The sequence below is a fragment of the Epithele typhae genome, assembly GCF_022376455.1.
Source record: "Epithele typhae strain CBS 203.58 chromosome Unknown BXZ73scaffold_3, whole genome shotgun sequence".
NCBI classification, from domain to species: domain Eukaryota; kingdom Fungi; phylum Basidiomycota; class Agaricomycetes; order Polyporales; family Epitheliaceae; genus Epithele; species Epithele typhae.
In genome coordinates this window covers 694,143-719,705 of record NW_025954194.1, presented here as the reverse complement: position 1 = coordinate 719,705, position 25,563 = coordinate 694,143, and the positions used below count along the sequence as shown (strand labels likewise).

At 56.9% G+C, this 25,563-nt stretch overlaps 7 protein-coding genes across 7 annotated transcripts; 4 read left to right on the top strand and 3 right to left on the bottom strand.

The window, feature by feature from the left end:
* Positions 1 to 588: 588 nt before the first annotated feature.
* BXZ73DRAFT_96733 (cytochrome P450) lies at positions 589 to 2,909 on the top strand (the record flags this gene model as incomplete). Its single annotated transcript, XM_048027147.1, has 12 exons — positions 589 to 627; positions 679 to 851; positions 920 to 1,011; positions 1,070 to 1,259; positions 1,311 to 1,440; positions 1,494 to 1,526; positions 1,578 to 1,648; positions 1,705 to 1,864; positions 1,920 to 1,982; positions 2,042 to 2,383; positions 2,464 to 2,548; positions 2,626 to 2,909. 12 exons carry the CDS (start codon positions 589 to 591, stop codon positions 2,907 to 2,909), a joined length of 1,662 nt encoding a protein of 553 aa, XP_047882598.1.
* A 240-nt stretch (positions 2,910 to 3,149) lies between these two features.
* Positions 3,150 to 5,123, bottom strand: BXZ73DRAFT_87179 (ABC1-domain-containing protein; the record flags this gene model as incomplete). The annotated part of the gene is made up of 9 exons (XM_048024457.1): positions 3,150 to 3,168; positions 3,222 to 3,297; positions 3,407 to 3,677; positions 3,710 to 3,941; positions 3,980 to 4,083; positions 4,134 to 4,259; positions 4,283 to 4,636; positions 4,689 to 4,886; positions 4,947 to 5,123. The coding sequence occupies 9 exons, from the start codon at positions 5,121 to 5,123 to the stop codon at positions 3,150 to 3,152; spliced, it is 1,557 nt and encodes a 518-aa protein (XP_047882597.1).
* A 1,301-nt stretch (positions 5,124 to 6,424) lies between these two features.
* BXZ73DRAFT_87178 (uncharacterized protein) lies at positions 6,425 to 10,333 on the top strand (the record flags this gene model as incomplete). Its single annotated transcript, XM_048024456.1, has 17 exons — positions 6,425 to 6,454; positions 6,508 to 6,679; positions 6,924 to 7,153; positions 7,192 to 7,271; positions 7,325 to 7,608; positions 7,641 to 8,278; positions 8,365 to 8,815; positions 8,872 to 9,194; positions 9,237 to 9,254; positions 9,282 to 9,312; positions 9,349 to 9,363; positions 9,388 to 9,512; positions 9,534 to 9,562; positions 9,596 to 9,808; positions 9,845 to 9,967; positions 9,992 to 10,034; positions 10,082 to 10,333. The coding sequence occupies 17 exons, from the start codon at positions 6,425 to 6,427 to the stop codon at positions 10,331 to 10,333; spliced, it is 3,057 nt and encodes a 1,018-aa protein (XP_047882596.1).
* A 625-nt stretch (positions 10,334 to 10,958) lies between these two features.
* BXZ73DRAFT_73804 (uncharacterized protein) lies at positions 10,959 to 11,675 on the top strand (the record flags this gene model as incomplete). Its single annotated transcript, XM_048021946.1, has 3 exons — positions 10,959 to 11,120; positions 11,181 to 11,354; positions 11,412 to 11,675. The coding sequence occupies 3 exons, from the start codon at positions 10,959 to 10,961 to the stop codon at positions 11,673 to 11,675; spliced, it is 600 nt and encodes a 199-aa protein (XP_047882595.1).
* A 1,661-nt stretch (positions 11,676 to 13,336) lies between these two features.
* Positions 13,337 to 15,692, bottom strand: BXZ73DRAFT_96727 (uncharacterized protein; the record flags this gene model as incomplete). Its single annotated transcript, XM_048027146.1, has 5 exons — positions 13,337 to 13,435; positions 13,511 to 13,681; positions 15,149 to 15,430; positions 15,481 to 15,487; positions 15,640 to 15,692. 5 exons carry the CDS (start codon positions 15,690 to 15,692, stop codon positions 13,337 to 13,339), a joined length of 612 nt encoding a protein of 203 aa, XP_047882594.1.
* Positions 15,693 to 21,660: 5,968 nt separating this feature from the next.
* BXZ73DRAFT_73803 (uncharacterized protein) lies at positions 21,661 to 22,541 on the top strand (the record flags this gene model as incomplete). Its single annotated transcript, XM_048021945.1, has 3 exons — positions 21,661 to 21,831; positions 22,053 to 22,154; positions 22,278 to 22,541. The coding sequence occupies 3 exons, from the start codon at positions 21,661 to 21,663 to the stop codon at positions 22,539 to 22,541; spliced, it is 537 nt and encodes a 178-aa protein (XP_047882593.1).
* A 761-nt stretch (positions 22,542 to 23,302) lies between these two features.
* BXZ73DRAFT_96725 (uncharacterized protein) lies at positions 23,303 to 24,127 on the bottom strand (the record flags this gene model as incomplete). The annotated part of the gene is made up of 3 exons (XM_048027145.1): positions 23,303 to 23,494; positions 23,636 to 23,662; positions 23,711 to 24,127. 3 exons carry the CDS (start codon positions 24,125 to 24,127, stop codon positions 23,303 to 23,305), a joined length of 636 nt encoding a protein of 211 aa, XP_047882592.1.
* Positions 24,128 to 25,563: the final 1,436 nt, after the last annotated feature.

Sequence of the window (25,563 nt, the reverse complement as noted above, 5' to 3'; positions counted from 1 at the left end):
TTGTATTGCAGGTATCCATCTTGATGATGCGCGTTTGGGTGGTCGAAGAAGGCGGTCCCCGGATCGACGTGCACGTCACAACTCGCATGGGGCCGGGCGAATCCGTGTCGAGCCGCGGCAGATGCGCTGGGCTGGCGCGCAGAAACCTGTGCGATATCGCGCCCGGCCCGTCCACAGAAGTGATGTCAACACCTTCTGGCCACAGCTGGTCCCCCTGGCGCGCAGTTTGCCATTGCCAACGGCCCCCGAGCCCCCCTGGCTCAGCTTTCGGAATTTGGTTGCACCAACAGCAGCCATTCTGATTATCTATGCACGTTCCATCCTGCTCCGTGGACGGCAACAGGCAGATCAAGGGCACGGATCCGCCGACGCCGGGACCTGCCCTGACATGCCCGATCATGAGGCAATGACCTCTGTGCTCGCCCTGCAGCCCATATCACATATCCAGCCCAGAACGCCTCCGGACACCGTTGATCCGCCTGGAGCACCACATGCTCTCTCTCTCATATAACTCCGTCCACCCCACGGCGCTGTCTGTGTCTCCTTCGGCGCTCGCAGTCCACTTCCTGCGATCCACGTTCGACCCCCATGGCGATCCACGATGCAGCCCCCGTTCTTGCCGGTCTTGTGAGTCCCCTCCCCTCCTCCCTCCCTCCCGCTCACCCGACCATCATCCAGCTCACTTGGCGTTTCCTCAACCGTCACACCGTTCGCGGAGACTACTTCCTTCTTTACTCCGCTTTCCTTCTCGCTTCCCTCTCCGCCTACAACTACTGGCTTGCTGATCCCCGAGCATCCTTCATGCCTCCCTCACTCTCCTCATCTACCTCGCCTCACTCGCAACGAGCACAGTCCTCTACCGCCTGTCGCCCTTCCACCCCCTAGCGGAATACCCCGGTCCTTACCTCTGGCGCATCAGCACCCTCTTCCTCGCCACCCTCTCCTGGACCGGCCATCGCCACCTCGAGCTCGAACGCCTCCACGAGCGTTACGGCAAGTTCGTTCGCATCGGTATGTGAGCTCCCTAGACCTGGCGCTCCCAAGGCCATCGCTGAGGAGCCTTGCGCAGGCCCAAACATCCTCTCTACAAACGACTCCTCCGAGTTGATCACCATCTACGGCGCGAAGACGCACCTCGACAAGCCCGACTCCTACAACCTTCCCGGCAGCACCGGAGAAGTCGCGCTCTTCTTCAAGCAGTCCCGGGACGACCATGCCGCCCGCAAGCATATCTGGGCCCAGGCGTTCACCATGAACTCGTGCGTGTAGGCCTGACCCCGCGCGAGAGCGTGAGCTCACCGTCCGCGCAGGATATCAAACTTCTTCACACCTCTCCATCGCAACACTTGGTACCTGATGAAATGCATCGCGGACCGCACCCGCCCTGATGGCTCCGTGAACTTGTATGAGTGCCTTTGCCATTGGGCGTATGATATCATGGTGAGAACACTCTAGAAAAATCTCGATGCGCCTCGCTCACATTTTATCACCAGGGTGATGCCACCTTTGGCGGTACCAATGGTCTTGTGAGTGCCTTGCCCGCGCCGACAGTGATCCGGTACTCATATGCGGAGCAGCGGCTGATGAAGGATGGTGATCCAAAGAACATAGTCGAAGGAGGAAAGATTGCTACCGTGGTGCTCGACAGGTGAGTTGTTGTCCCCGCGTGTTGTCTGAATGGCTCATGCCAACCCCCCACAACAGTTTCGGTCTGTGCCCGTGGCTCATCGACATCCTGTGGTGGTTGCCTGGTCTAGCGACCATGGACTCGATGAAGGAGCTCAAGGCGCTGGCTGCAAGCATGATCCAGACCCGTGTGCGCAACAGCGACAACGTCAAGATCCGCGACCTCATGTCCTACTTGGTGCGTCAGAATGCGTACCGGCGCGGCTGATTGCAGTTGCTCACGTATGCACTAGCTCGAGGGTGACGCCCGGACGGGAAGGAAGATCGACATGGCGGACCTCCAAGTTGATGCGATCGTCGCCATCCAAGGAGGCAAGTCCACCCTTGCCCCCCCACGCCACGTCAGGCCTGACAGACCACTGCCTCTCCAGGGTCGGACAACACCAGCACCACGCTCATCGTCGCCGTCTACTTCATGCTCTGCCGCCCGTCTCTTTGGACCGACCTCCGCGTGAAGCTCGAGGAAGTGATCGAGGACCCGACCGCGGACCTCGACAAGACCACGCTCGCGTCCATCCCGCTTCTCGACGCGATCCTCAAGGAAGCCCTCCGCTTCGCGTCCCCGTACTACGTCCCGCGCGAGGTCCCCCCCGGCGGCGTCACCGTCGCCGGCAGGTACTTCCCGCCCAGTGTCATCCTCGCCTCCGCGAACCACGCCGTGCACATGTCCGAGGAGAACTTCTCGCCGGAGCCTCGCGTAAGCTCCTGCCCCTGCCCCTGCCCCTGCCCCTCCCGCGCGCAGACCGTGACCCCGGCTGACCCCGGTCACGCCCGCAGACGTTCCTGCCCGAACGCTGGCTCCCCGGGGGCCTTGGCCCCAACACGGTCACGAACCAGAGCGCGCTGTCCTCCTTCACTTTCGGTGCGTCGATGTGGCTCGTCGCTCCCACGCCGCGCGCGCAGAAGCTGACCGTCGCCGTCCGCGGCCGCCACCCACAGGCCCGCACCACTGCCTCGGCAAGAACTTCGCGATGCACGAGATGCGCATGTGCCTGGCGCGGATGGTGCTGATGTACGACTTCGAGCTCACCGGCGGGCACGACAGGGGCGAGTTCTACCGCGGCCTCCGCAACGCGCGCACCACCCTCTTCGACAAGCCCCTCGTCGTGAACGCCAAGCTCCGCAGGGCGTCCAGCTCCCCGTTGACCTTTAGAGTGCCCCCCTTACCGTTTATTTGCCGTATATTTGCCATATTTATTGCCCCCGGGTACTGTATTCCGTAGAGAGGGGGCTGCATCCCCACGCTTTGTGTAAGGATATGCTCAAGCGCTGTAATTCGAGTTTTAGCCGAAGATTGTTCGAGCGCGCGGATGTGAACATACAGCCAGGTTGTGAGCGTGGTATGTACTGAGCCGGGAATGGAGCGGGAGTCGGATTAAGTCTGGCGTAAGGTTTACTTCTACAAGGGGGAGCATCGGCTGCGCCGTGAGACGGAGTCTATCTATAAGTAATGGCGATCGTGGTTAAATTGCCGGGGTGAGCCTAGGAGCGGGTATTGTGAGATGAAGCAGATAAGATGTGAGAGTGCGCCGCACCAGTCGTACTTGACGAGATCGTCGGCATTCACCAAGGCCGCCGTGGCAAGCTCTCGCGCCTCCATCCAACCCAGAGCTATCACAGAGACGTTAGATAGGAACTCGGCGCGGACGTAAGACATCGAACCTTAAGGAAGGCTCCGACCTCGCCGGAGGGAAGCTGTTTCATGTTCTCTTGCGTGGACATTTGTCGGCCCAGTTGACGCAAAATGGGCAACGCCCGCTTGAACAGGTCCAGCTCAGGGTCCAGCTGTCGCCAATGCCCTCCAGCAAGAGGATGGAGATCACGGTGTTCACGAAGTCCCCTTCCATCTTGACGTGGTGCTTTCTCACTGCATGGAGGACGTCTTTGAGTATGTCCGATATCTTGATCTGTCCAAGCGAGAAGGTCTTCCGCTTCACGTTGAGTACAATATGTTGCATGCGGAGCGCAAACGTCTCGACGTCAATCACGAGCTCTGGCGTGCGGCATCGCTCGACCATCACACGCCGGCACGGTATCCGTCGAACTCGGCGACAGCCCGGAAGAGATCGAGGAAGTTGCGACGGTTGACAGCGTTCAGCGTGGTGACCAGTCCGGCGTCGACGAAGACGACCTCAGGGATGTAGCCATCGGCGTGCATGTCTTCCAAGGCAGCTCGCCAGCGTACAGGGTCGCCAGAGATAGCACGGAGATGATTCACCACAACATCGTTGACTTCTGAGGGGTTTCTGTCGTCCCTGGGACAACCTCATCAGGTTTGCTGAAAAAAGATGACCACAAGAATCCAGTCTCTCGCGATGTTTGGCGACGCATGAACTTGATCATGATGTTCCCTGGATGGAGATCCGAATGAACGAAATTGTCCAGAAGAAGCATGTTCTGTGGAGTGTGCTTAGTTGACTTAACTGGAACGATGGCACAGAGCTCACCAAGAACGCGTCCAGCCCGACCTCAGCCAAGGTATCGTTATACGGACCGCCTCCATTCTTCAGGAACAATTCCAGCGGCAGGGCGTTCTCGAACTCCTCAACTAGCAAATCTTGACTGCTCCACAGCTTAAGAGGGCGGGGAACGTGACCGGAAGCTTGCGTCCGTCGAAGTTATGTTCGAAGATGGCCAAATTGTCCGCCTCTTTGCGAAGGTCGAGCTGTTCGTGCATCATCTCTCCGAACACATTCACCTCCTCTGGAAGCGACAGCCACTGCATTGTCGGGAGGATGTTGAGGCAATTCGCAAAGAAGCTCATGATGCTGAGGTCGCGATTTATCATCTTCGCGACACGCGGATGGAGCACCTTGATAGCCACCGATGAGGTGGGAGCCGACGGAGGAGGTCCTTCGGTGAGAGGAGGGAGGACGGCTTTCCGTCTTGAGCGTCGGGGAGCGAGATGAGCCGGAGGGATGATGTCCTTCTTCAGAGTGCCTCGATACACCTGCATATTCGCTGTAAACCAGGCATCGCAACGGGGCATTACTCTCTCGTACCTGCGCTATTGCACCGGTTCCGATGGGGGTTTCGTCGAATTCCTCGAAGACCTCCTCGAGTGGCATACCGAGGACTCCTTCGATGACTCGCCGAGTGTGTGCAAGGGAATGCGCCTTTCCGCGGGAGTGCAGGGCCCCCATGCGATCACACAGGAGAGCAGGGAATAGATCGGCTCTGGAGGCAGCCCATTGCGCCAGCTAAAGAGATCGAGAAGGTCAGGCCGTGGGTTCTTGGGGGATATGTAGAGTGAGACGTACCTTGGTAAACGTGGGACCCGCTCTCTGCATCTGGCTCGTGAGGAACCCGTACCACCACACGGCGCCCCATCTATCTCCGCGCAAAGAAGGCTCTGGAGGGCCGACGAGGAGCATTGGGGCCGCCAACAAGACTGGGATGAATATGCAGCAGAGGTAGACGAAGCGTTGGGCCGTCATGATAGGCTCCAAATTCTATTCCGGAGGAAGACAGCAACGCGAGAAAGGACAGTGAGTCGGATTCCGAGGGGGACATGATGATGGTCTCCCCAAGATCGGGACATGAGGTCGGGCAGGGGATGAGGTCTGGAGAGGCGAAGACATTATGGGAATCGGCGCGGGGCTTTGAGAGATAGAGCGCAAATCCTCCGGCGAAAGGGAGGATCCAGAGCAGACGTTTGACTGGAAAAGGCGCGGGGGCGGCAGTACGGGTGAAAAACAGAGAAGGAAGGCGCGCTGAAGTCGCGAGGGAAGAATGGCGGGCAGAGGGGCGAGGAGGGTAGACTGCCTCAGCCCGAGTCTGAGCCAGGGGAGACGAGGGGCAACAGACGGCATGAGGAGTCAGGACATCATGGACGACGGTAAGGACGGGGCTGGGGCTCCTGCGGCCGCGTCTGCGTCACCCGACTCCGAGCGAATCGGACACGCCATCATGCACGTGAGTCCATACGCCTTGTCTCTCATATACAAGCGACTTCAACTTGGCACTTTGGTTGCCGGTGGCAGGATGCACTCAGATGTACGCATACACGACACTTGGCGCTCAAGATAACAACTGGCGATGCCCATCGAATCATGTCGTACAGTCGAGTCCGCTTCTCTGTCCTCACGCCCTCTCTGTTGCGTCACTTCTCATGCCGCGGGCACTTATCGGAACGGTTGAACGCGACGGTTCCTCCAGGCTGTTCTGCGCTCCAGCGATAAGTCACTCCGGCGAGAGTCAAGTCGGGGCGATTTACAGCCGACGGCCTGGGGCGCGGGTGGGGCAAAGAGTGACAGGCGGGGAGCAAACGGGGGTGGCATCGCACGGCTTATCGCACCATCGATCGTCCACTGTGAAGTGGACTGGGCTCGGAGGTGATGCGACGTTGCGTTGAATAGAGACGTGTTCGCAGACGCCCAGGCCCACCATCATACGCCGTCCGGACACACCCGCGGAGATGCACGCTCGCTGCACATCGTTTAGCAGCGACGGGAAACGTTGGTGCGTGCGGAGACCCGCAGGACCGCAGGGGGCGGGCGCGGGGACCCAACGACCCCGATCGGCGAGCGGGGCGGGGGAGCGGTCGGGCGTCGGAAGTGCGCTCTCCACCGTCGTTGACGTCCAGCGAATTTTTGATCGCTCCGGAAGGACTATCGAAGTCTGCGTTACGTAAGTGTAGATAGAACACCCGGCGAACGGCACGGCCTGGACGCCCGCTTCTCACTTGCCTCCGTCCTCCCTCTGCGTCCTCGACGCCCACCTCCTGAGCCTTGCGCTCATGGACGCTCTTTATGCCTTCGTCACTCTCGTAACCTCCGACCACTACCTCCCGGGGCCCTCGCTGTTGCTGCCGCCCTCAAGGAGCTCCATCCTTCTCCCCCCGTCTCTCCTGAAGTCCCCTTCCAGACACTATGTCTCGTCACTCCAGAATCCGTCGACGTGTCCTCTATTAAGCTACTCCGAAGGGCGTTTGACATCGTCATTGGCGTGGAAATTATCGAGCAAGAGGACTTGACTGGTCTCAAACTGCTCGGTAAGTCACTGCATATCTCCTCATCTCTGTCGAGTGCATATATTTCGACGCGTTTTCCTATTATTTTTGCGACGTCTCCCACCGTTGTTGCATCATGGGATGGCGCATGCGCGTGTTCGTCGTGATCTGCACCCCGTGAATGGGTACATCACGCCCTACAAGCTCATCGTCATTATCCTCCATGGGTTTCTCTCGCAACGCTCCTCCTGGCTGGTGTACGTTTGTGCTGACCATCGGCTTTCAGGACGTCCGGACCTTAACTTGGTTCTGACCAAGCTTCACATCTTCCGCCTCACTCAGTATTCGAAAGTCATTTTCCTCGACGCCGACGTCCTCCCCATAAGGCCTATGTCCCACTTGTTCACCCTTCCTCACGACTTCGCGGCTGTTCCTGACGTGGGCTGGCCCGATATCTTCAACTCCGGCGTTATGGTCTTCAATCCGGGAGGAGACAAGTTCGACCAAATCCTCGAAGTCCTCAAGTCCAAGGCTCATGGGACGGTGGTGACCAGGGTGTTCTCAACGAATGGAGGGGCAACGACTGGCATAGGCTCAGTTTTACGTATAACACTACTCCAACCGCCGTTTACACGTGAGTCGGTCTTCAAGTGATCATCTGACGAGTGTGCTGACCGAATATCACAGATATGCTCCTGCTTATGAACGGTTCGGCGCCCAAATTTCCGCCATCCATTTCATTGGACCTAACAAGCCATGGGTTTCTGTCACCTATCGTGCCCCTGGTACGAAGTACGGTCGACTCACGGAAAAGGGCCCAAACCTTCAACTCCCATCCTACGACTACGACACTCTTGTCGACCGCTGGTACGACATTTACGACAGGCACTATCGCTCAGAGCAACACCCGCAACATTCCAACTTCGAGTTCACGCGGTATGACTCGGCTTGGGACTCCGGAGTCAGCAGCGGTGCGGAGATGGCCCCCCTCCAACTTCTCCAGGTCCAGGCGCCGCGCTCGGTCTCGACGATCTGCGGAAGATTGCGGTGGAAGGAATAAGCACCTACAACGCGACGTCCCAAAAGCGGCCCAGGGTTGGGCAATACCGTTCTATGCCTTTGAACGGTCGCGTCGATCTGATGCGTCCGCGCAAACGGGTAGCCCCGACAGAGGCTCGGGACTCTGGTGGGGAACAGAACACGACTCCCCGGCAGCCCTTCATGGTCGTCGAGGGTGACGAAGTGCCCAGGATGGAGACATTGCCGACACCACTCCCACATGAGTTTCCGCCAGCCCCATATCGCCAGCCCCTCGCTCTGCCACCGTCCGCACCTCCCGCTCCTGGTCACCCAAACGAACCGTATGCGGAGCAGCAGTACGTCGCTTGGGGGCAGCAGCTGCATCAGGAAGCTGCTTACCTTTCCTCGGAAGGTGACATCGCAGGGGTGCAAGCCGGCGCCCCGCCTCCCGGAATGCACTGGGCTTCTCATGGCGACCGGCGATTCTTCTCGCAGGGCACCGTCTTTCACCCAGAAGAGAGCGAGCAATCGGAGGACGAGCGGCCTGGGGTCCCTTCTAGGCAACCGTCTTGGCGAGCACAAGATTCCTTAGGGTTCCTGCAGCACTCTCCCTCGGCGACCGTCCGTTCCAGCACCATCATCGAGACCATCACCGCGGTACCCATTCTCCCGTTTACCAGCGTGGCACCCATTCTCCCGTCCACCAGCGGGGCACCCATTCGCCGGTCCACCAGCGTGGTACCGAGTCCCCTGCACATCTTCGCAACGGATATGTTTCTCCCCGTGGAAATGGTTATCAATCCCCTCGTGGCATCTTGTCTCCTCGCGGCGTCCAATCCCCTAAAGGACAACATTCTCCCCAAGTACGTCGCTCTCCACCTCCCGGACCTCCCCATGCTGCCGAGCACCCGTACCATCCCCCAACACACCATTATGTCGACCAGCAAGTACAGCATTCGCATTCACCAGAAGAAGAGCAAGGTCGCCAGTCGCGGGCATGGGAGCATCCTCCATCTCACGCGGGTCACCATCCTCAACGTCCCTCATCACCCCCAAAGTTCGAATGGAACCCGGCCGTCGAACCGCCACCCAAGACTCCTCCACCTTCGGCTTTCCCGGAGAACACATATTTCCCGAACATCTGGGACCAAGTTCCTAGTCGAGAGCACGACGCCACGCACCCACACTTCCTCTCTCACATATCGGACTCGAAGTCGGAAACGTTTTTCCACCCCCTCCTGCCTCGCAGATTCCTGAGCAGTTGCTGCGCGAAGGGCAATACGAGAGCGTCATTGGTCGTCCCGAGGGGCAGCCGGTTGGTTCACCACCTGTCCCCGACCGGTCGAAGATTCATGCCATCTTTCCGTGGGAGGAGAAACCGAGATATGCTCCGCGTCGCGTTTTTCCGGATTCTGAATCAGCGCCTCCGGTGGGCACGTTCATAGAGGAGCCCAGCCCGGCACCCAAAGTTTCCTTTGGACCTCTCGCTCTTCAACAGCCCGTTCGGAGCCCCCCGCCCATCAGCCTGCCTTTCAACGTCGCATACTCCAACGCATGGGACACCGTGCCAAGTATTCAGAAGTATGCGTCGAAACTCGTCCGCCCTCATAACGCCGCGGCACAGCTTCCTCCACCTGAGACGGACGAGGGTTGGCGTCGCTGGGAGCAGGAACGCGAGCGTGTCAACCAAGAGAAGCAGGATGCCAGTAGCATGGACGGCGACGATGAAGACGAAGGCGAAGAGGAGGAATCCCAAGAAGCTTCAACGCGCTACGACAGCGGTCCTCGTCGAGCACGCGCTGGGAGCTCGGCTTCTTTGGCCTGCGGCAAAGGAAAAAAGTATCGTGGCCGTGGGGTCCAAACCATACCGATCGAGACTCGGAGTATGGGCGTGCAGGTCGAGTCGTGGATGGAAGACGTCGAAGCTGCGCGGGCAAGCAAAGACGGCAAGCCTGGCCGTGGTACAGACATGGGTATCAGACCGTGGCCGCGGATCTCGACTACCGCCGGATTGCTGCCTCCGTTCCGGACTGATCCTGACCAAATGGCGGTCGCCGGGCCGGGCCTCACCCAACCTGTGCACTACTCCGGAGGGCTGCCTTTCTCTGGAAGAGGGTCGCCCACCGGTCTCAGGTCTCCCCAAACGATCGGGTCACCCCGCACATACTCTCCTCCTGCCGGCCAAAGCCCTACACAAACCTCGTCTCCTCCCCCACTGAAGATCGCCGCTCCACGACCATTACCGCTTTCCAAACTGGGATCCCCTCGAGGCACGTCGTCGCCCCGGCATCCGATGTCCCCTCGACGGCTGTCCGGTGGGCAAGTGCCGACGAGCAAATTGGCGGATCACCGAAACCGCCCGGGTCGCCCTCGGTCGGTCCGTCGACCAGTTCGTCTCCCCGCCAATCGCCGAAGCTGACGAAGCTGTCGACGCCGTTCTCGCCACCTCTCGAACGCATGTCCTCGAACGACACGATGGTGACTTCGTCTCCGTCGACAACAGGAGCACTGGAGACGCCCGAAGGAACGCCACTGTTGGGGCCGCGCAAAAGTGGACGTGTCTGGGACCCGGCGCGTGGGGTCGATGTGTTCAAGCGTTCGTCGGAAGAGGTGTTGGCGCGCTTCCTCCGGTCCGGTTCGTTCGAAGAGGAAGATGCTCAAAAGCGCCAGATATGAAGTATCCTGCCTCACCAAAAGCTCCATCCGCCCAGTTCTGTGTATACTTTAGCCTGGTTCCCTGTTTCATTATTCCTTTCACGTTGCCGCTTTCCTCTCAATCACGCATGTCCTCCCGCAAGTCATTCTGCCTGTCTGTCTGTATCTCGCACGCCACTGTCTCGTCTCTCCCCACCATTCATTCCATGTCTGTCGCATACCATCAGCCCCCGCACATACCCAGTTCCCCAGCGCTCTGGTTGATTCGCTGCCACTCGTTAGAATATTCATACGGACTCTGATTGAGCACAGTGGAGGAAAGATGTATCGGAAGCCAGGCCCCGGATTCGTCCATAGCTGCACTTCTTTGTCTGTACCCGATCCTATGCACTCCAGCTCTTTGACTCCCAGCCGTTTGTCTCACGCGTCAGTGGCTCTCTCGTGACAGAGATGGGAAGCTCCGGGCGAGGTGGCCCTGGCATAGCGCCTCCTCCTCCTACGCCATGACGTCAACCGCCACAGCGCTTGCGAGTGACGTCGTGCGCACATCTAGCAGCATATATACCGCTGTCTATCCTCATAGTCTGCACCACCATCTGCTACGACTCACATCTCCCATACCCCATCTCACCACCCTACATTCACCATGTCTACCTCCACCCTCCCCACCGGCCGCAGCGACGCGCGCTTCGAGACCTCTGCCGCCATGGCTGAGACAGAAGCGTCCACCGCCAAGCTTTCGAAGGAGGTGCAGCAGAACGCAGCTCAAGTGCACACCGCGGCCGTTGACGCCGCACATACTGCAGAGGTGTGTTAACCGCGTTCATCACCAGTCTTTGCGCGCACTCATTGCCCCCGGCGCGTGCAGGAGAAGGAGACCCGTAGTGGCACTGCCGTCGAGCGGCTCGAGGAGGGCCTCAGCCACAAGACGGACGTCGCGGCGGCGCAGGGCGCGGCCGACGTCGCGTCGCTGACCGCGACCGCGACGGGGTACGTCGACCAGGCGAAGACGTTGGCCGGGAACGCGATCGCATTCGTCCAGGTGAGGAGCGTCCGCCATGCCGTCGCGGGGCGCGACTGACGGATTTTATATACACAGATGTCGTCGGGTACTGCTTCACAGACGGAGAAGTCTGTGGGTGGTGCGAACGGCGCGACGAACTGCGGGGTCTCTACGACCGTGCAGACTGCGGTCGCGACGGGGAAGGAGTACGTCGCCTCAGGCTCCTACCCAGCCGCCGCTTCGAGTTGGGGCCTCTCTAATCCGAGAGGCGGGGGTCGAGGAGGGGTTCCAGGGGTCGGGCACAGGGGAGACAAATCCAGTTCATGTAATGGGTCACATGAATATCACGTGAAATCTTAAGCGAGTTTGGAGAACAAGGGCGCCATAGCGAGGGTGCCCCAATCCGGCGACCCCTCTCCGTCCACGACCGAAGACCGAAGCGGGCGCCTGCTACGGTCGACCGAGTGTTAGCGCCCGACCGAGCGACGACCGAAGGCCCCTAGCATGTGCACCTCCCCGCGCCCACCCGACGAGGCTGGCCGCGTAATTACTGGTACGCGAGAGCCGCGAGCGCCTATAGCCGAGGAGAAATATACCAAGTCGAGGCGCCCGTGCACATAGGCGACGACAGCAAGCGAGATCCCTCCCCCGCCGTGCGGGGCATCTTCCTGCGCATCTCATCGTGCGCATCGGGCCCGGAAAGGGTGCGCGCGACTGTTGGACGATGTGGGTCCAAAGGGCGTACGCGCACGCGGGGACGGCCCGGCGCGAGCGAAACATCCATTCCATGTACCGTAGGACTACTGTACTAAACGCCATGTACCGTACCGTACTACGAAGCCCGCGGGTAGCCGAACGTGGGGAGAACGGAAGAGGGGGAGATGGCCCGTACCGATCACGGAGCGAGGCTGGGGGAGCGAGGACAGTTTATACGGGGGGACAGTGCTCGACATTGGTGACAACGATCACTGTACGCCGCCCTGTCCAAGTCACGAAGAAATGTCAGCGCTGACCATGTCAAGGAAGGATCACGAGAGAGACCTCAGTGTGCTGTCTGAATCGGAGTGTGTTCATGAAAGTGCGCATGCGGACAGCAGATACAGGACATCATGAGCGAGCTCCTGCATGGGCACAGAGGAGATGGCCCGTACCAATCACAGAGTGACGTGGAGACCAGTTGGACACGGCTCGTTGGCGCGTTCGCGTCAAGGGCCGTTGTGCCGCAACCGGGTAAAGACTCGTCCAGCGCGGCGCGAACCCGAGCGGACGGGTGGTGCGCGGGAATTGACAGTGGGACGGGCACGACGCACTTCTCTTGCTTGGAAAGCATGCAGGAGCTGGGTCGTGAGGTCACTCCGTAGGCAAGGGTCGGCAGGGCTTCCGCTGCTGAACGATATCAGCCACCTTGACGCGCCAATAGAACGAGGTGAAAGCGTTTACTGGAAGACGTCTCGCCACATGAACTGGCATGCTGTTACCGCGCTCCCGCACCTCTCAACAAAGGGGCTGCCCAAACAGAAGGGGATGTATATGGTAAGCTCGAGCCCCTTCACAGCGCAGAGACTGATCCAACCTACCGTTCACAGCATATCTACGGAAGGCCACCGCAATCTGAGTGGAACCAGATCTGGGGGAGATTTGAGCTGATCTGGTTGGCGCGCGAGGATGCGGGACAACACGGACGACTGCGGGAGGCACACGCTCGACGACGCGGTGCCGGACGAGGACGTGCTGGTGCTGTGGGAGCCGATGTGCCCGAGCGTGCGGCCGCCAGTCTCGAGCGCGGGCGGGCCGTGCTTCACCAACGCGGAGGGCGAGGCGTAATGAGATGCTGGGCGGGTTTGGACTGCCGCTGGGGGAGGCGGAGAGGTCAGAGAGGTCGGCGACGAGGACTGACTGACGTCCTTGATGGCCCCAGTGAAGAGCAAGTTGGACGAGGCGAAGGCGAGGGCGAGGGCGGGAGGTCCATCGGGTTACTGTGGGTAGGTGAGGTCCATGCCCCGGGAGACGTGTGGTCCAACTCACTGGCGTTTGAGCTGTGCGAGCTTGTGTGCAGCTAGCGGCGAGTGGAGCTCGAGGTGTTTCGACTCTTTCTGAACAATGAAGCGGAGGAGGTCGGCCTGCCTGCGACGAGCCGTGGAGTCAGGGGCCGAACCCGAAGCTACAGCGCAGAAGATAAAGAGGGAAAGACATACCTCTTGTGGCTTAAAGATGTTCTCTACTTGAGTGTCGACAGATGGGAGGTGGTGGGGGAGCAGAGATTCCGGCTTGGAGTGTGGTCGCGAGGGAAGCGGGAGATGGACGCCTGCCCACAGGAAGGGCGAAACTTGCGGGCTCTGGGAGAGCCCTACACTGATGGGGATGGCCTGAGTGAATGGACAGCACACTGCCATCGGCGAGCTGGAGTGGGCGCGGGGCTGGTGAGCAGGGAGGCGAAGAGATGGCGGTGGTCAGAGGGAGAGAGGAGATGGGCGTCACAGCGAGTCTGGACGTGATGTCACCGTGGCTGGCGCGCGACCTGGTCGTGGCAGCCAAAGAAATGCATTGCAGGAAGCGTGGGCCCATATCCACTCGGTGGCAGTGCTGTAGCCCGTCGGTAACGCCCATACGAGGTGCCCACGTTGCCGTCGGTAACGGCCATACGAGCTCGTACGAGCTCCGGTAATGTAGCCGTCAGTAACGGTCGTACGAGATGTGGGGGGCAGGTAGTTCCCCTTGATAGCTTAGTGCTTTTCCAACTCTCCTACATACCCTAGTACATTGTAATTGGTACAACAACAATGAAAACGATATTCTACAGCCCCTGGGAAGCCAATACCGGGCTGATACAGCAGGGGATGCCGGCTCCGTTAGTGGCACGTCCCACTGCGTACATTGCGCCCTACTGCACCGTACGTTTCGGTAATGCGTTCGCTACGTTCCCCTGGGTCATACGAGCTCGGAACAGTCGTTTTTATCACCGTGCGTGCTGTGGTTGGCCCGGAGCAATGAAAACACTGCCCACATCAGTACTTCACGAAATCTCTCAAAATCTCTCAAAATTTCTGTGGAGAGGCGTGAGACGTTGTGAGACGTTTTGAGACATTCAGAATTTCTCTTACTTCCAATTCTTAGTGAGATGTCGTGTGAGAGATTTCAGACAGATCAGAAAAACCAGAAGTCCAAGATGGAGACGATTTTACCTTGTTCGGGATTCACGCACGCTTCACACACCAAATACGGAGGCAAACAGCTATATTTCTCTAGGTCTACCAGTACACATGTACACTACATACTACGATATCGTACACTCCTCGTGCAGCTCAGCACCGTGCAGCCTGCGTGGCGCAGCATGGTGCTCGGAGAGCTTGACTCGCCCATCGGCGAGTACGCACTCCACCACTGTCGGCCCCGCTCGTGCACGTCATGCGGGGCGACAGCGAGAAAGGCCGTTGAGTACCACACCGTGTTCGCACCCCACTCTGTCGTGAATCGCCAAACCCAGCCCATCCACCTGCGAGGGACCCGGTGGGCGAGCCGAGGAGCACGAGGGCCTGGGCCGAGCACTAGCGATGGTGGCTTCGAGGGCACGGTGGCGGGTCGTCGGCGCCCACGTCCGGAGGAGGGGGCATCACGCTCGGCGCGTGCGGTCGCGCGTCTGGCAATGGCGGCCGAGTGGGCGTGGGCGTGGACGCGCGGCGCTTTCTCAGACGTCACGGGTGGCGTGGGTAGGGGCGCGGTGGGCGCGGGAAAGGGCGAGGACGGGCCGTGGACAATCGCGCGCGGAGGCGAGCGAGAGGGACGTGGAGGGCTGGCGCGCGACCGCGATGCGCGCGTCTGCGTCTGTGGTGCACCGGGACGACGAGGGCGAGTGCTTGAGTACCGCATGAGACGCAGGGGGCATTGAGGAGAAGCTGGACGTCGTGGAGGATGGCGTGGGCGGCCAAGCCGAAGCCGATTAAGCTCCATGTTCCCGACGAGCCCAGCGATGGTGTGTGGGCAGTCTCTTTCCTGAGCGCGAGGCGCTGGGTGTTCACGGAGGAGAGGTGGTTGGCGAGCAGGTGGAGGACGTGGTAGAGGACATTGAGGCAGCGAATCCGGAGGTGGGGGGCGAGGGGGGTGCAGTGGGTGGAGTACTCGGTGTATCATGAGCTGAATGCAAGACAAATGGGACATATGGGCGTACCATGTGTCTGGGGGATGTGCTTATTGATGCCCGTCCAAGGTCCAGCAATTCACAACATGGAGCGTGTTTGGTCGGTGGTCGCCCCCGCCGCGTGCGTGTGCGCCAGCCGCAGAGCATGTCAGTAGTGTCATCGAACATGGATGGAGACTGACTACGCACCTTGTGACACGATGGGCGGATAGCCAAGATGCTCTGACCTTCGCGCGAAGCATGGCGAGGGCGAGGGCGAGGTCGGGGCAGGGTGGAGGAGGATGACAACGACGACGAAGACGAGAGACTGCGCTGGCAGAATCCTCCTAAGGCTGAGATTCTCACGCTAGGCGCCGCCAGCTGTCGTCCAATGTAGCGATGCCACCGCACTTTGTCCTCGTCCTCGTCCCCTCCTATGCCTGCTATCCTCCCTGCCACCGTCTCGAACGCCTTCCCCCCTCGCCCTCGCCCGCGTTTCCCCCTCACACATGTCGTCACCTCACCCTCGTCGGCACCTCGCTGGCCTCACCAGCGTCACCCCCAGCAGGTTGTCGCGATCCCTCCACCGCTGATCCGCATCCGCGAGCTCGAGCAAGATGAGGAGCTCCGCTGCGAGCTCGAGGGGCCCCGTCGGCGCGGTGCCTCCGCCCAGGACGCGTTCCCCCGCAACTCCTACCCCACGCTCTCCGACAATCGTCACTTCAGTAGTTGAGGCCAAGCGCCGCCGCACAATGGACGCGATATATGTGAGTGCACTCCTTCTATCCCGACGTTTTTTGTCTTTCCCTCCCTCCTTCTTACCCTACTCCACTCCCACTTTTCCTTCGCTGCCGTACAATACAATTTCTCATTGTGCCATTCGGCCATTGGACTACGCACTGAGTTAGACCTTCCACCCACACGCACACCGCCAGTGGGTCCTTGCGAGCTTGTACGGGCGCAGCGCACTGCCCTTGTTGCGCAGTACGACTCTACAAACCCGTTAAACTTGAGAACGAGCAGCACTACGTGGTGAGTACCTCTCCGCTCTGCGTTGCACCAAACGAAAGACTGACGATTGGCACCCACATCACCCTGCTCACCCTCGTCGCGCCCGCGTCACACGCGTCGGGCTTGCGTCTTTCACGTCACCACATTGTCCACATCGCCGCGCTGCTGTCCTCGCCCATGTTGCCCAGACATTGCGCCCACATCACCTGCCTCTCACTTGCCCACCTCGCCCGTCGCCGTGCGCACAGGCCATGGCCCCGAACAGGCCCGTCTTCCTGCCCGCTCCCGGCTTGGTCGATGGGCTGGACTGTAAGCTGGTGCGTGTGCGGGTAAAGCACAATTCGACGCGCGCAGCAAGGACGTCGTGGTCTTTGTCAGCGTGGACGCGAAAGACGGGCCAGTGCGGCCCATGATTGAGTGCAGCGTTGACGAGGGGTGGTGGGCGCCCGATGGGCATGACGATCGCGTGAAGGATGCGAAAGAGAAGAAGCAAACCGGGAGACCATGTGGAGCAAGGGACAGGTGCGCGAGCATAGCGTGTGGTGCGTGTTCGCATGCGCGCTCATGCATCATCCTAGATTGCCCCCCATTGTTTGTGCTGCACCATGTGGAGCGCACGGTGCGTTCAAAGCCTCTTGGTCGTGCGTGGTTCAGGGCCACGGATGCACGCCGCCGTCTGCAATTAGGTCGCATCCAGTATACCTTGTTTCACCTGTGTAGAGTACTCAATAATATATCTCATTCTCGCCCTCGAAGCTCGCCGTGTGCCGGTGTCAATGCCGGTCATCTGAATTGTCTGATATTTGTCTCAGATGTCTGCTCACCTCTCACTTCTCTGAAACGTCTCCCACAAGATAAGCGAGAGATCAGACAGTTTCAGACATCTGGGGATGTACTGATGCAGACTCGTACGAGCCTGTAGCCGTCTGTCACGGTCGTACGAGGCACCTCCGGTGTGCACCCGGAATATTGCGGTAACGGATTTGGCAGATGCGCGCGAGTGTACTGAACGTAACACATCAAATTCCATTGCCGTGCATATTGTGGTTACAGAGGGAGGGTCGGAACAGTGCTCAGGCTTGTACGAGCCTGTACCCTGTCTCAGACGGTCGTACGAGTACCTCCGGGAGAGCGGACACCCGGAAATCTCGGCAATGCATGGCGTGCATTGCCGAAGGTTACCGGAACGCAGCAAACCTTATTTCGTCGCTTTGCGCACTGTAGTTAAGGTGGGAGAGTCGAAACAGTGTGCAGGCTCGTACGAGCCTGTACCCTGTGTGAGACGGTCGTACGAGTTGTTCCCTGGTGAACCTCGTTTTTTTTGTTGATGCTTTCGGTAGATGCGCACGGATAAGCTGAGAATAGCGAACTCAATTTCATTGCTGTACCTGGTGTAGTTAAGGAGGTATTGTCGAAACAGTGTGCAGACTCGTACGAGCCTGTACCCCGTCTGGAACGGTCGTATGAGGTGCTCCTGGTGGGTATCAAAAATTTCCGGTAATGCATGCAATACATTGCCAGAGATCACTGGAAAACAGCGCACTTTGTTTTATTGCTGTGCGTGGCATGGTTAAGGTGGCGGAATTGAAACACTACAGAAGCTCGTACGAGCTTGTACCCTGTTTGAGACGGTTGTACGAGTTGTCCCCTGGTGAACATGGTTTTTTTCGGTAATGGGTTCGGTAGATGCACACAGTTGTGCCAAGAATAGCGCACTTGGTATTATTGCAGTATGTGCTCTGGTTGGGGCAGCGGAGTTCAAACAGTGTGAACACTTGTATGAGCTTGTACCCTGTCTATAACAGTCATACAAGGTGTCCTCTGGTAAAAACCCACTTTTTCCGGCAGTGTATTCATTACCGAGATTCCGGCAGTCCCTCCATTACCGAGTGTTTGGTCATCTGTGTGTATTACCACTCTCACAACCGAGTTTTTGACCACCTGTGCATATTACCGCTCTCACTGCCGAGTTTTTGATTGCCTGTATTCATTACCGAGTTTTTTGCACCCATTGCCGAGTTTTTGATCACCGGTATCAATCAGCAGTCCTCATTACCGAGTTTTTGACTGCCTGAATCCATCACCGAGTTTTTGGTCACCTCCAGACTTCAATGCCGAGTTTTTGACCACCGGTATCCATTGCTCATCCTCATTACCGAGTTTTTGGACACCTCCAGCCTTCAATGCCGAGTTTTTATTACTGAGGTCTGTAATCCCGGTGCTCACTGTCAGTGCTCTCGCTGACCTCTGGCCTTCAATGCCGAGGTTTGAATACCGAGATCGGTAATCCCGGTGCTCACTGTTGGTCCTCTGGCCTTCAATACCGAGTTTTTTGTTACCGAGGTCGGCAATTGTGCTACCAGTGGTGCTCACTGTCTCAAACAGCGAGCTCACTGTCAGACACAGTGAGCTCAACATGTTGCCCATCTCTGCATCTGTCCCTCATTTTTTTGGAATGCACCTCTGCATCACATCTGAATGTATTGCAGCACCTTGCAGCATATTTATATGAGTTGGTCTGCCTGTACTGAACACCTTCTACCTGAGAAGTCACCCTTCACAGCAGCATGTGTAGATGTTATTTCACCTCGCTGTTTTTTGGATCAGGGAGGAGCATGCAAGAGCTGTGGGTGTGCAAATTTGGAGGGCAGTAGCTGCAAAAGTGAGGGAGTAGTGTGGTATGATATTTTAAAATGACATACCACACACAGAAATGGGATGGGAGTGTATCACATTCCGAACACCTGGATATATTCATAGACGATATTATGAATGCAATGCAGAAGAGAGCGCACAGAAATCAGGATTTCCGGTGAAGATACAAGATATGTGTGGAAAGTGGAAGTTCTGAGAAAACACGACATGCATAAGTTCATGTGCAGACATGATATCAACATGCTGTTTGCTGCATCACAATTGGGTACTATTGGGGTGCTCAGATCGGAATGTTCAAGCTTATCGGTGATGAGATGTATATGGGGCATCATATGTCATTATTTCATGACATACAGTATCCTGACACAGCATATGCTCCGATTAGAATGCGAAAAAATGGAATATAACAGGGTAGAGTATAGCTATCCAACGCAGAAGAGACCTTGAAAAACGGTTGAGAATCAGTGGAGATGTGCAAGGTGAGCCAGAAGTGTGGTTTATGCTGAATGTGCTCCAACCTCGCTTTCCACTCCAACCACACTTCTGGCTCACCTTGCACATCTCCACTGATTCTCAACCGTTTTTCAAGGTCTCTTCTGCGTTGGATAGCTATACTCTACCCTGTTATATTCCATTTTTTCGCATTCTAATCGGAGCATATGCTGTGTCAGGATACTGTATGTCATGAAATAATGACATATGATGCCCCATATACATCTCATCACCGATAAGCTTGAACATTCCGATCTGAGCACCCCAATAGTACCCAATTGTGATGCAGCAAACAGCATGTTGATATCATGTCTGCACATGAACTTATGCATGTCGTGTTTTCTCAGAACTTCCACTTTCCACACATATCTTGTATCTTCACCGGAAATCCTGATTTCTGTGCGCTCTCTTCTGCATTGCATTCATAATATCGTCTATGAATATATCCAGGTGTTCGGAATGTGATACACTCCCATCCCTCAGCGACTACTCAATCGTTTCTCGAGATTCTTTCTGCATTGTTGAGGAGAAGAACACCCCGTTCTATTCCGCCTTTCATAATAATAATCGGAACACATGTCATATCACTATACTCTATGTCATAGAATAATGACATACCATTCCCTGCATTCAATCCTTCACCGATAAGCACCAAACTGACGATCTGAGCTCTACATCCACATATAAACGTACTGCAACAAGCCGTAAAGCAATCAGAGGTCTGCACAAAAACATATGAAGGCCGCATTTTCAAGCCAACTCCCCCTTCTGAGCATATGTCATATCTTCACCACGGCATCGTCCATTTACTTGCTTCTTCTTGCAATGCGCTCTGAATGATCTCCAGGTACAATTCTGGGTGTATGTAAGACGATACATGTATATACCATGTCACTGTGAAGTATGTCATTCTGAAATAACATATGACATCATACCTGCACCCCTCTAGCTATCCACCTGCAATGTGATACTAGAGCAGCTCTTATCTACAGCTATCTGATGCAGAGCTTAGCCAGCCAATTCAACACTTGTAGATGCTTGTATGTTGCACGCATTTTGGGGGGTATATGGGCTCAGTGCAGGCACACTCAGGCAAGTGTAGCTATTGAATTGTGTGTCATTAGGTACGCGTTTTAAATACAAGTAGATTGCAAAAAGAACGGAGGGAAACGGAGGGGAGGGGGAGGCAGGGTGCAGGGACAGCGAGCTCGCTGTGAAATGATGTAGGAGGGGCGGGACTCGGGACATCACGGGGCCGGGCGGGAAAAACATACGGGGGCAGACTGGACATATACCATACTTAGTAGGGGGCGTTGAATACTTCCCTGTAAGGAAAGCACTACTAACTAATAGTTGGGGGTGGGTGGGATTTTGAGTCAAGGAGACTCGGCACAGCCCCCCGGATCACTCGAGTCTGGGAAACTGATATTCCGTGAGGGACAGGTGTCCGAGAGTCGAGACCGTCTGAACCCTGACATGCGCCCGGCCGCACCGGACCGCCCGCGCGCGAGCAGTGGTCACCCGCTGGCGTGCTCGGACGCGCGAAGGCGACGCGCGCGCGCGGGACGGCGAGTGCCACGTGCGGCGCGCACGCGGTCTCCCCCACTATCCTCTGCAGGTCCGGCCACACCCCCTCCCACTCCCGCGCGAACCCTGCACCTGCATGTGGTGCCGCAGAGTTAGAGCGGCCGCGTGCCGTGGAGGGCGACGCGGCAGAGAGCGGGCGACATCGCGGGCGAGGTCGCGGTCGGCGTGCCATGGGTTTCCTTCTCCAGAACAAGGTCGGTCTTTGCACGCGCTCATCATGGACGATGGCCTGGGAATCGTAAATACAGGAGGAACACGAGCGGCCTATCGACGAGGAGGGTATGCAGCATGCTCATCACCAGGTTTACGAGGAAGGGTCAGCGGGTTCTCTGAGTGCAGGATCCATGGGTAGCGCCGCTGCCATGTAGGTGAGTATTGTTCACCGATCCCTCATCTGGGCGCGATTTCTCACCAAAGAGGAGAAAGGTGTTGAGACAGTTCATCTCCGGCGCCGGCGGATCACAGACCCAGCTGATCAGCCTCGCAATGGCGAGGGCGTCCAAGTTTTTTGACAAGTCGGGCGGAGCAGCTTCCGGCAACAAGCAAGACGCCGTCAATGGTGCTGCTATGACCATCATGAAACTATTAGTGCAGTCCAAGTTCAGCGGCACTTCGGATGGGAGTAACAGTGGTGGACTGGGGAGTCTGATGGGTTTGGTGAGTCATGGTTCCTTTCGGACATCCGTTCCAAGTTTACGCAAGTTATGAAGGCGGCCAAGTTCATGTGATAAGGATGAAGATGGTCGGTCACTGCCTACGACGAGTTGCTTATCTACGTAGATATCTCCAGTTGATGTCACTCGAGCACTTGTTACTTGGAAGGTAATTATTGCGCGAAAGATAGGCACGTTGAAGGCGGCAGAGTAGGTGCATTTCAGGCTCGCTCAGCAGAAGTCGAAGATATCACCGGCGCGGGCCCACTCTCCCGGATTCTCGATCCGTTGGTGCATCAAGGAGAGCCGCGCTCGACGGCGAGCCTGGTAAGTATGACTATCGCCTAGGCGGTCGTATAGTCATAAAACTATCATCATGCTCACGGCGAACAGTGGGAAAACAGGGTAATAACTTAAAAGTCGGAACTTACAACGTTCTCAATGTCCTAGCTAGATCGGCTTGATACTCGGCTTACTCGACCGGTACCACAACCTGACTTTGTCAAGAATGAGTATGGCGGAAGCCTCGATGTTATGAGGCCGATTGGAAATAACGCTCCCTGCACGAGCTTGAGCCTTTTACGGTTCAGCCACGCATCGGGCTTCTTCCTGGTGATATTCCGCGACACGGAGAGTCAGAAAATTGTCGCAAGTCGGCACGCGAACCCGCTGGATTCCGCTGGAAGACTTCGGCGGCCACTCTCATCTCCCTGAGCACGCATTGGTCCGGCAGGCACGCATACGTTCGGGTCTACTCGCTTCGTGTACATCTACTTATCCGATACCCCTGCCACAAGTTGCTTCCCCCTATCTCGCGCTCTTGATCCCTTCGCCGTTGTCTCGCAACTAGTATCTCGTTATCATGTATGGATCTCACCAATGCGCAATACAACGTGTCGTTGTGCCTACTTAGGTGGTTTAGGAGACGTGCAGCACGAATTCGAGACTTCACACGTGCCATGGACTGAACCAGTCGAGGCGACGAGTTCCATGAACTATGATTCTAAGGAGTGCCAGGTCTCCAGGATCGATAGAGATTAATACCATTTGAGCACCCCTGTCGTGTGTAAACGTGCAGTGGGCCCAAGTAGTTGATCGAACAACAGAACTACTCAACCCCGGCCTGAGACGAGGCGGGAATGAAGGGGCAGCAGGGACCACAGAAAAATGGCTGGGGCCGGGGCTGCTGAGTCGCTCTCTGCGCGCGCTTACTTCATGTAAGATTTCCTGTCAAAACTGCATCACCAGCATGAAGCTTCATCGCAACTCTATCATAGCCACTATCGTTCAAGGGCCAATCCACCGTAACAAATCGTATTCCTGTGCCCTGACTAGATCTTATACAAACATCGCTCGGAATGGTCCTCGTACTTTCCCCGTGAGCATGATTCGGCCGTACTTGCCGAAGAAAGCGGTCAGGAATGATCGCTATGGGAAACGTACACGACTCACAATATTCACTTGACGCTGAGGCGCTAGTACCGGAATTGATTGTACGTCCTCGTCTTCGCAATCTTCATGATCTCCAGAGCGGCGTGGTTGATAGCCTTCTGCATTTCACTTATGCCAATGCGGCACGCGACACAAAGGTCATAGGCCTCGTTGCAGGCGAAGAAGCGGATGTCCTCTGGGCTAGGTCGGGTATCCCATTCAACCTTGGACGAGGCCTAGTGCAGAGTGAGTGAATCATCACTACTAGACATACAATCGTCGACTCACTCGAACTGCGGCGGCGGCCCCAAACGCATAGATGTTGTATCCCACGTTCCCCCATAGATCGAGTTATAGATTGTTTGGTAAGCGGCCACATCAACCGACGGGTTATCGTACTTGACCTGAATTAATGTCAGTCACGTTGTCGACGTAAGCAGAGGAAGTCTTACCTTGTGGTTATATAAGTATGCCTTGGCGAGCTGGTTGCGTACGCGTCGGGTTATTTCGTCGGCGCTGTCCTCGTCCATCATGCTCAGGGTGCGGGGAAAGTGGGTGTGACAGGTACGCATGACCTCAAAGCAATGCGCCACCATCTGGTCCAAAATCGGAGCGTGACGGCTCACAGGCATGTAGGACCGAATTTCCTTCATATCCACTGCCAATTGGAACGCCGCGCAATGGACATACTCCGCCACTTTATCGTTCATCATGGTAAATGCATCACTGAGGAGATTATGCCATTCGTTCTGGAATTTATGCAGGTCTTCGGCGGGCCCTTTATCGATGACGAGGAAGAGTTGGAAGTCGCTGTCGTTGAGTTTTCTCAAAAGTTCAGAAACAGGAAGAGGAGTGTGTGGAGCAGCCATGGCCGTCGAGAGCGGGGGTGAAGGGGGATGAGGTGGAGGAGGGCCCATTCGCCCAAGTTTTGAGACATGGAGCTTTGTCGCAAACATGACCACACACAACGCTTCTGCGCCCTTGTATATTGTTTCCCATCTTCTGTATTGTTCTTGAGCTCCGGAACTTTTACAGCGCGAGCAACAACATCAGCGGAAAATCTTGAACTTTGTGCTACGGGCCCCAGCACGAAGAAGGCCTAGAAGTCTCGTAGTCATATAATCAGATCGGAACCTAAGCGTGCCAGTCAGCGTAGTGAATACTAATGGGACAAAAATCTCCCGAGAGATGAGAGATTACTCTTGAGCGAGAGAGACGGCTGACGTCTCAACACGTCTATGGTTCCGACCCAGAAGCCACAATCTGAGCATCCCAAGCAAGTGGTGGCATGTTCCATGTGGTACCCTTCATGATGACTGGTTTCGATATGTGGGTCCATGGAACGCTCACCGCATTCGAAGTTGTTCGCCTTTGTTCTATTGTTGGGACCGTTTGAGTCTTTGGATATCATGGGCGTTAGAGACACAAAGCAGATCAAAGAAGCCACACATACATGTTCTAATTTGTGAAGGCATGAGAACGGGGCGCGCTGCATGGGGCGAAACATGGGGGTATAGACGACAATCCCAAGACGGGGCGCTGGCGAACTTGAGTGTAAGACACGCGGACTCACGCGATCGACAAGCTGTGGCTGAGGATAGGACGGGCGGGGCCAATCTTGGGGCTGGTGGTAGAGGAGAAGGCCTGATCCAGATACGCCAAGACGGAAGGGGAGCGACGCCTCGACGGATGGAATAATAGCGGAGATACTTGGCGTTACAGATGCACGAGCAGCGCATGCAGCCCTGCCACACCGGCACTGGCGTCGCGCCTTGGTCGGGGGACCTTCAGAGGGGACGCGGCGTATGTGGAAGGTCTGCCTAGGGGAGACTAGTAGGGACGCGGCGAGTTTGCGCCTGGTTTCGAGAACGTGTGTGAAGTCGCGAGCCCGTCAAGTTGCTCCCTGTTGATCGCAGCATGAGCGAATTACAAACGCGCTTGACGTCAACGACTACCTAGCTTTCATAAGAACTGCCAGACTCACCCAGCTGTCAACCGAGGTTCCGAGAGTGAGCAAGAGCGTCGAAGAAACAGATCGAGCGCCGAAAATATGGGACTTAGTGGATAATAGAGCTATTAAACACGAATTGAATGGAATGGGGCTCCATCACCTGTAGATCGTAGAAAGCAGAGACGAATCCGATTGTCGATCGCGGACATTCAGGCGATACATTTCACGGCTTTGTGATTTGCACCAAATCGTACGCTTCTGCTCGCTCGGTCACTGTGGAATCTCAAGTAACTGCACGAAGACATTGAATAGCAGTGCCGAGATCGCTTGTTAATAAGTAGACGTCACTTACAA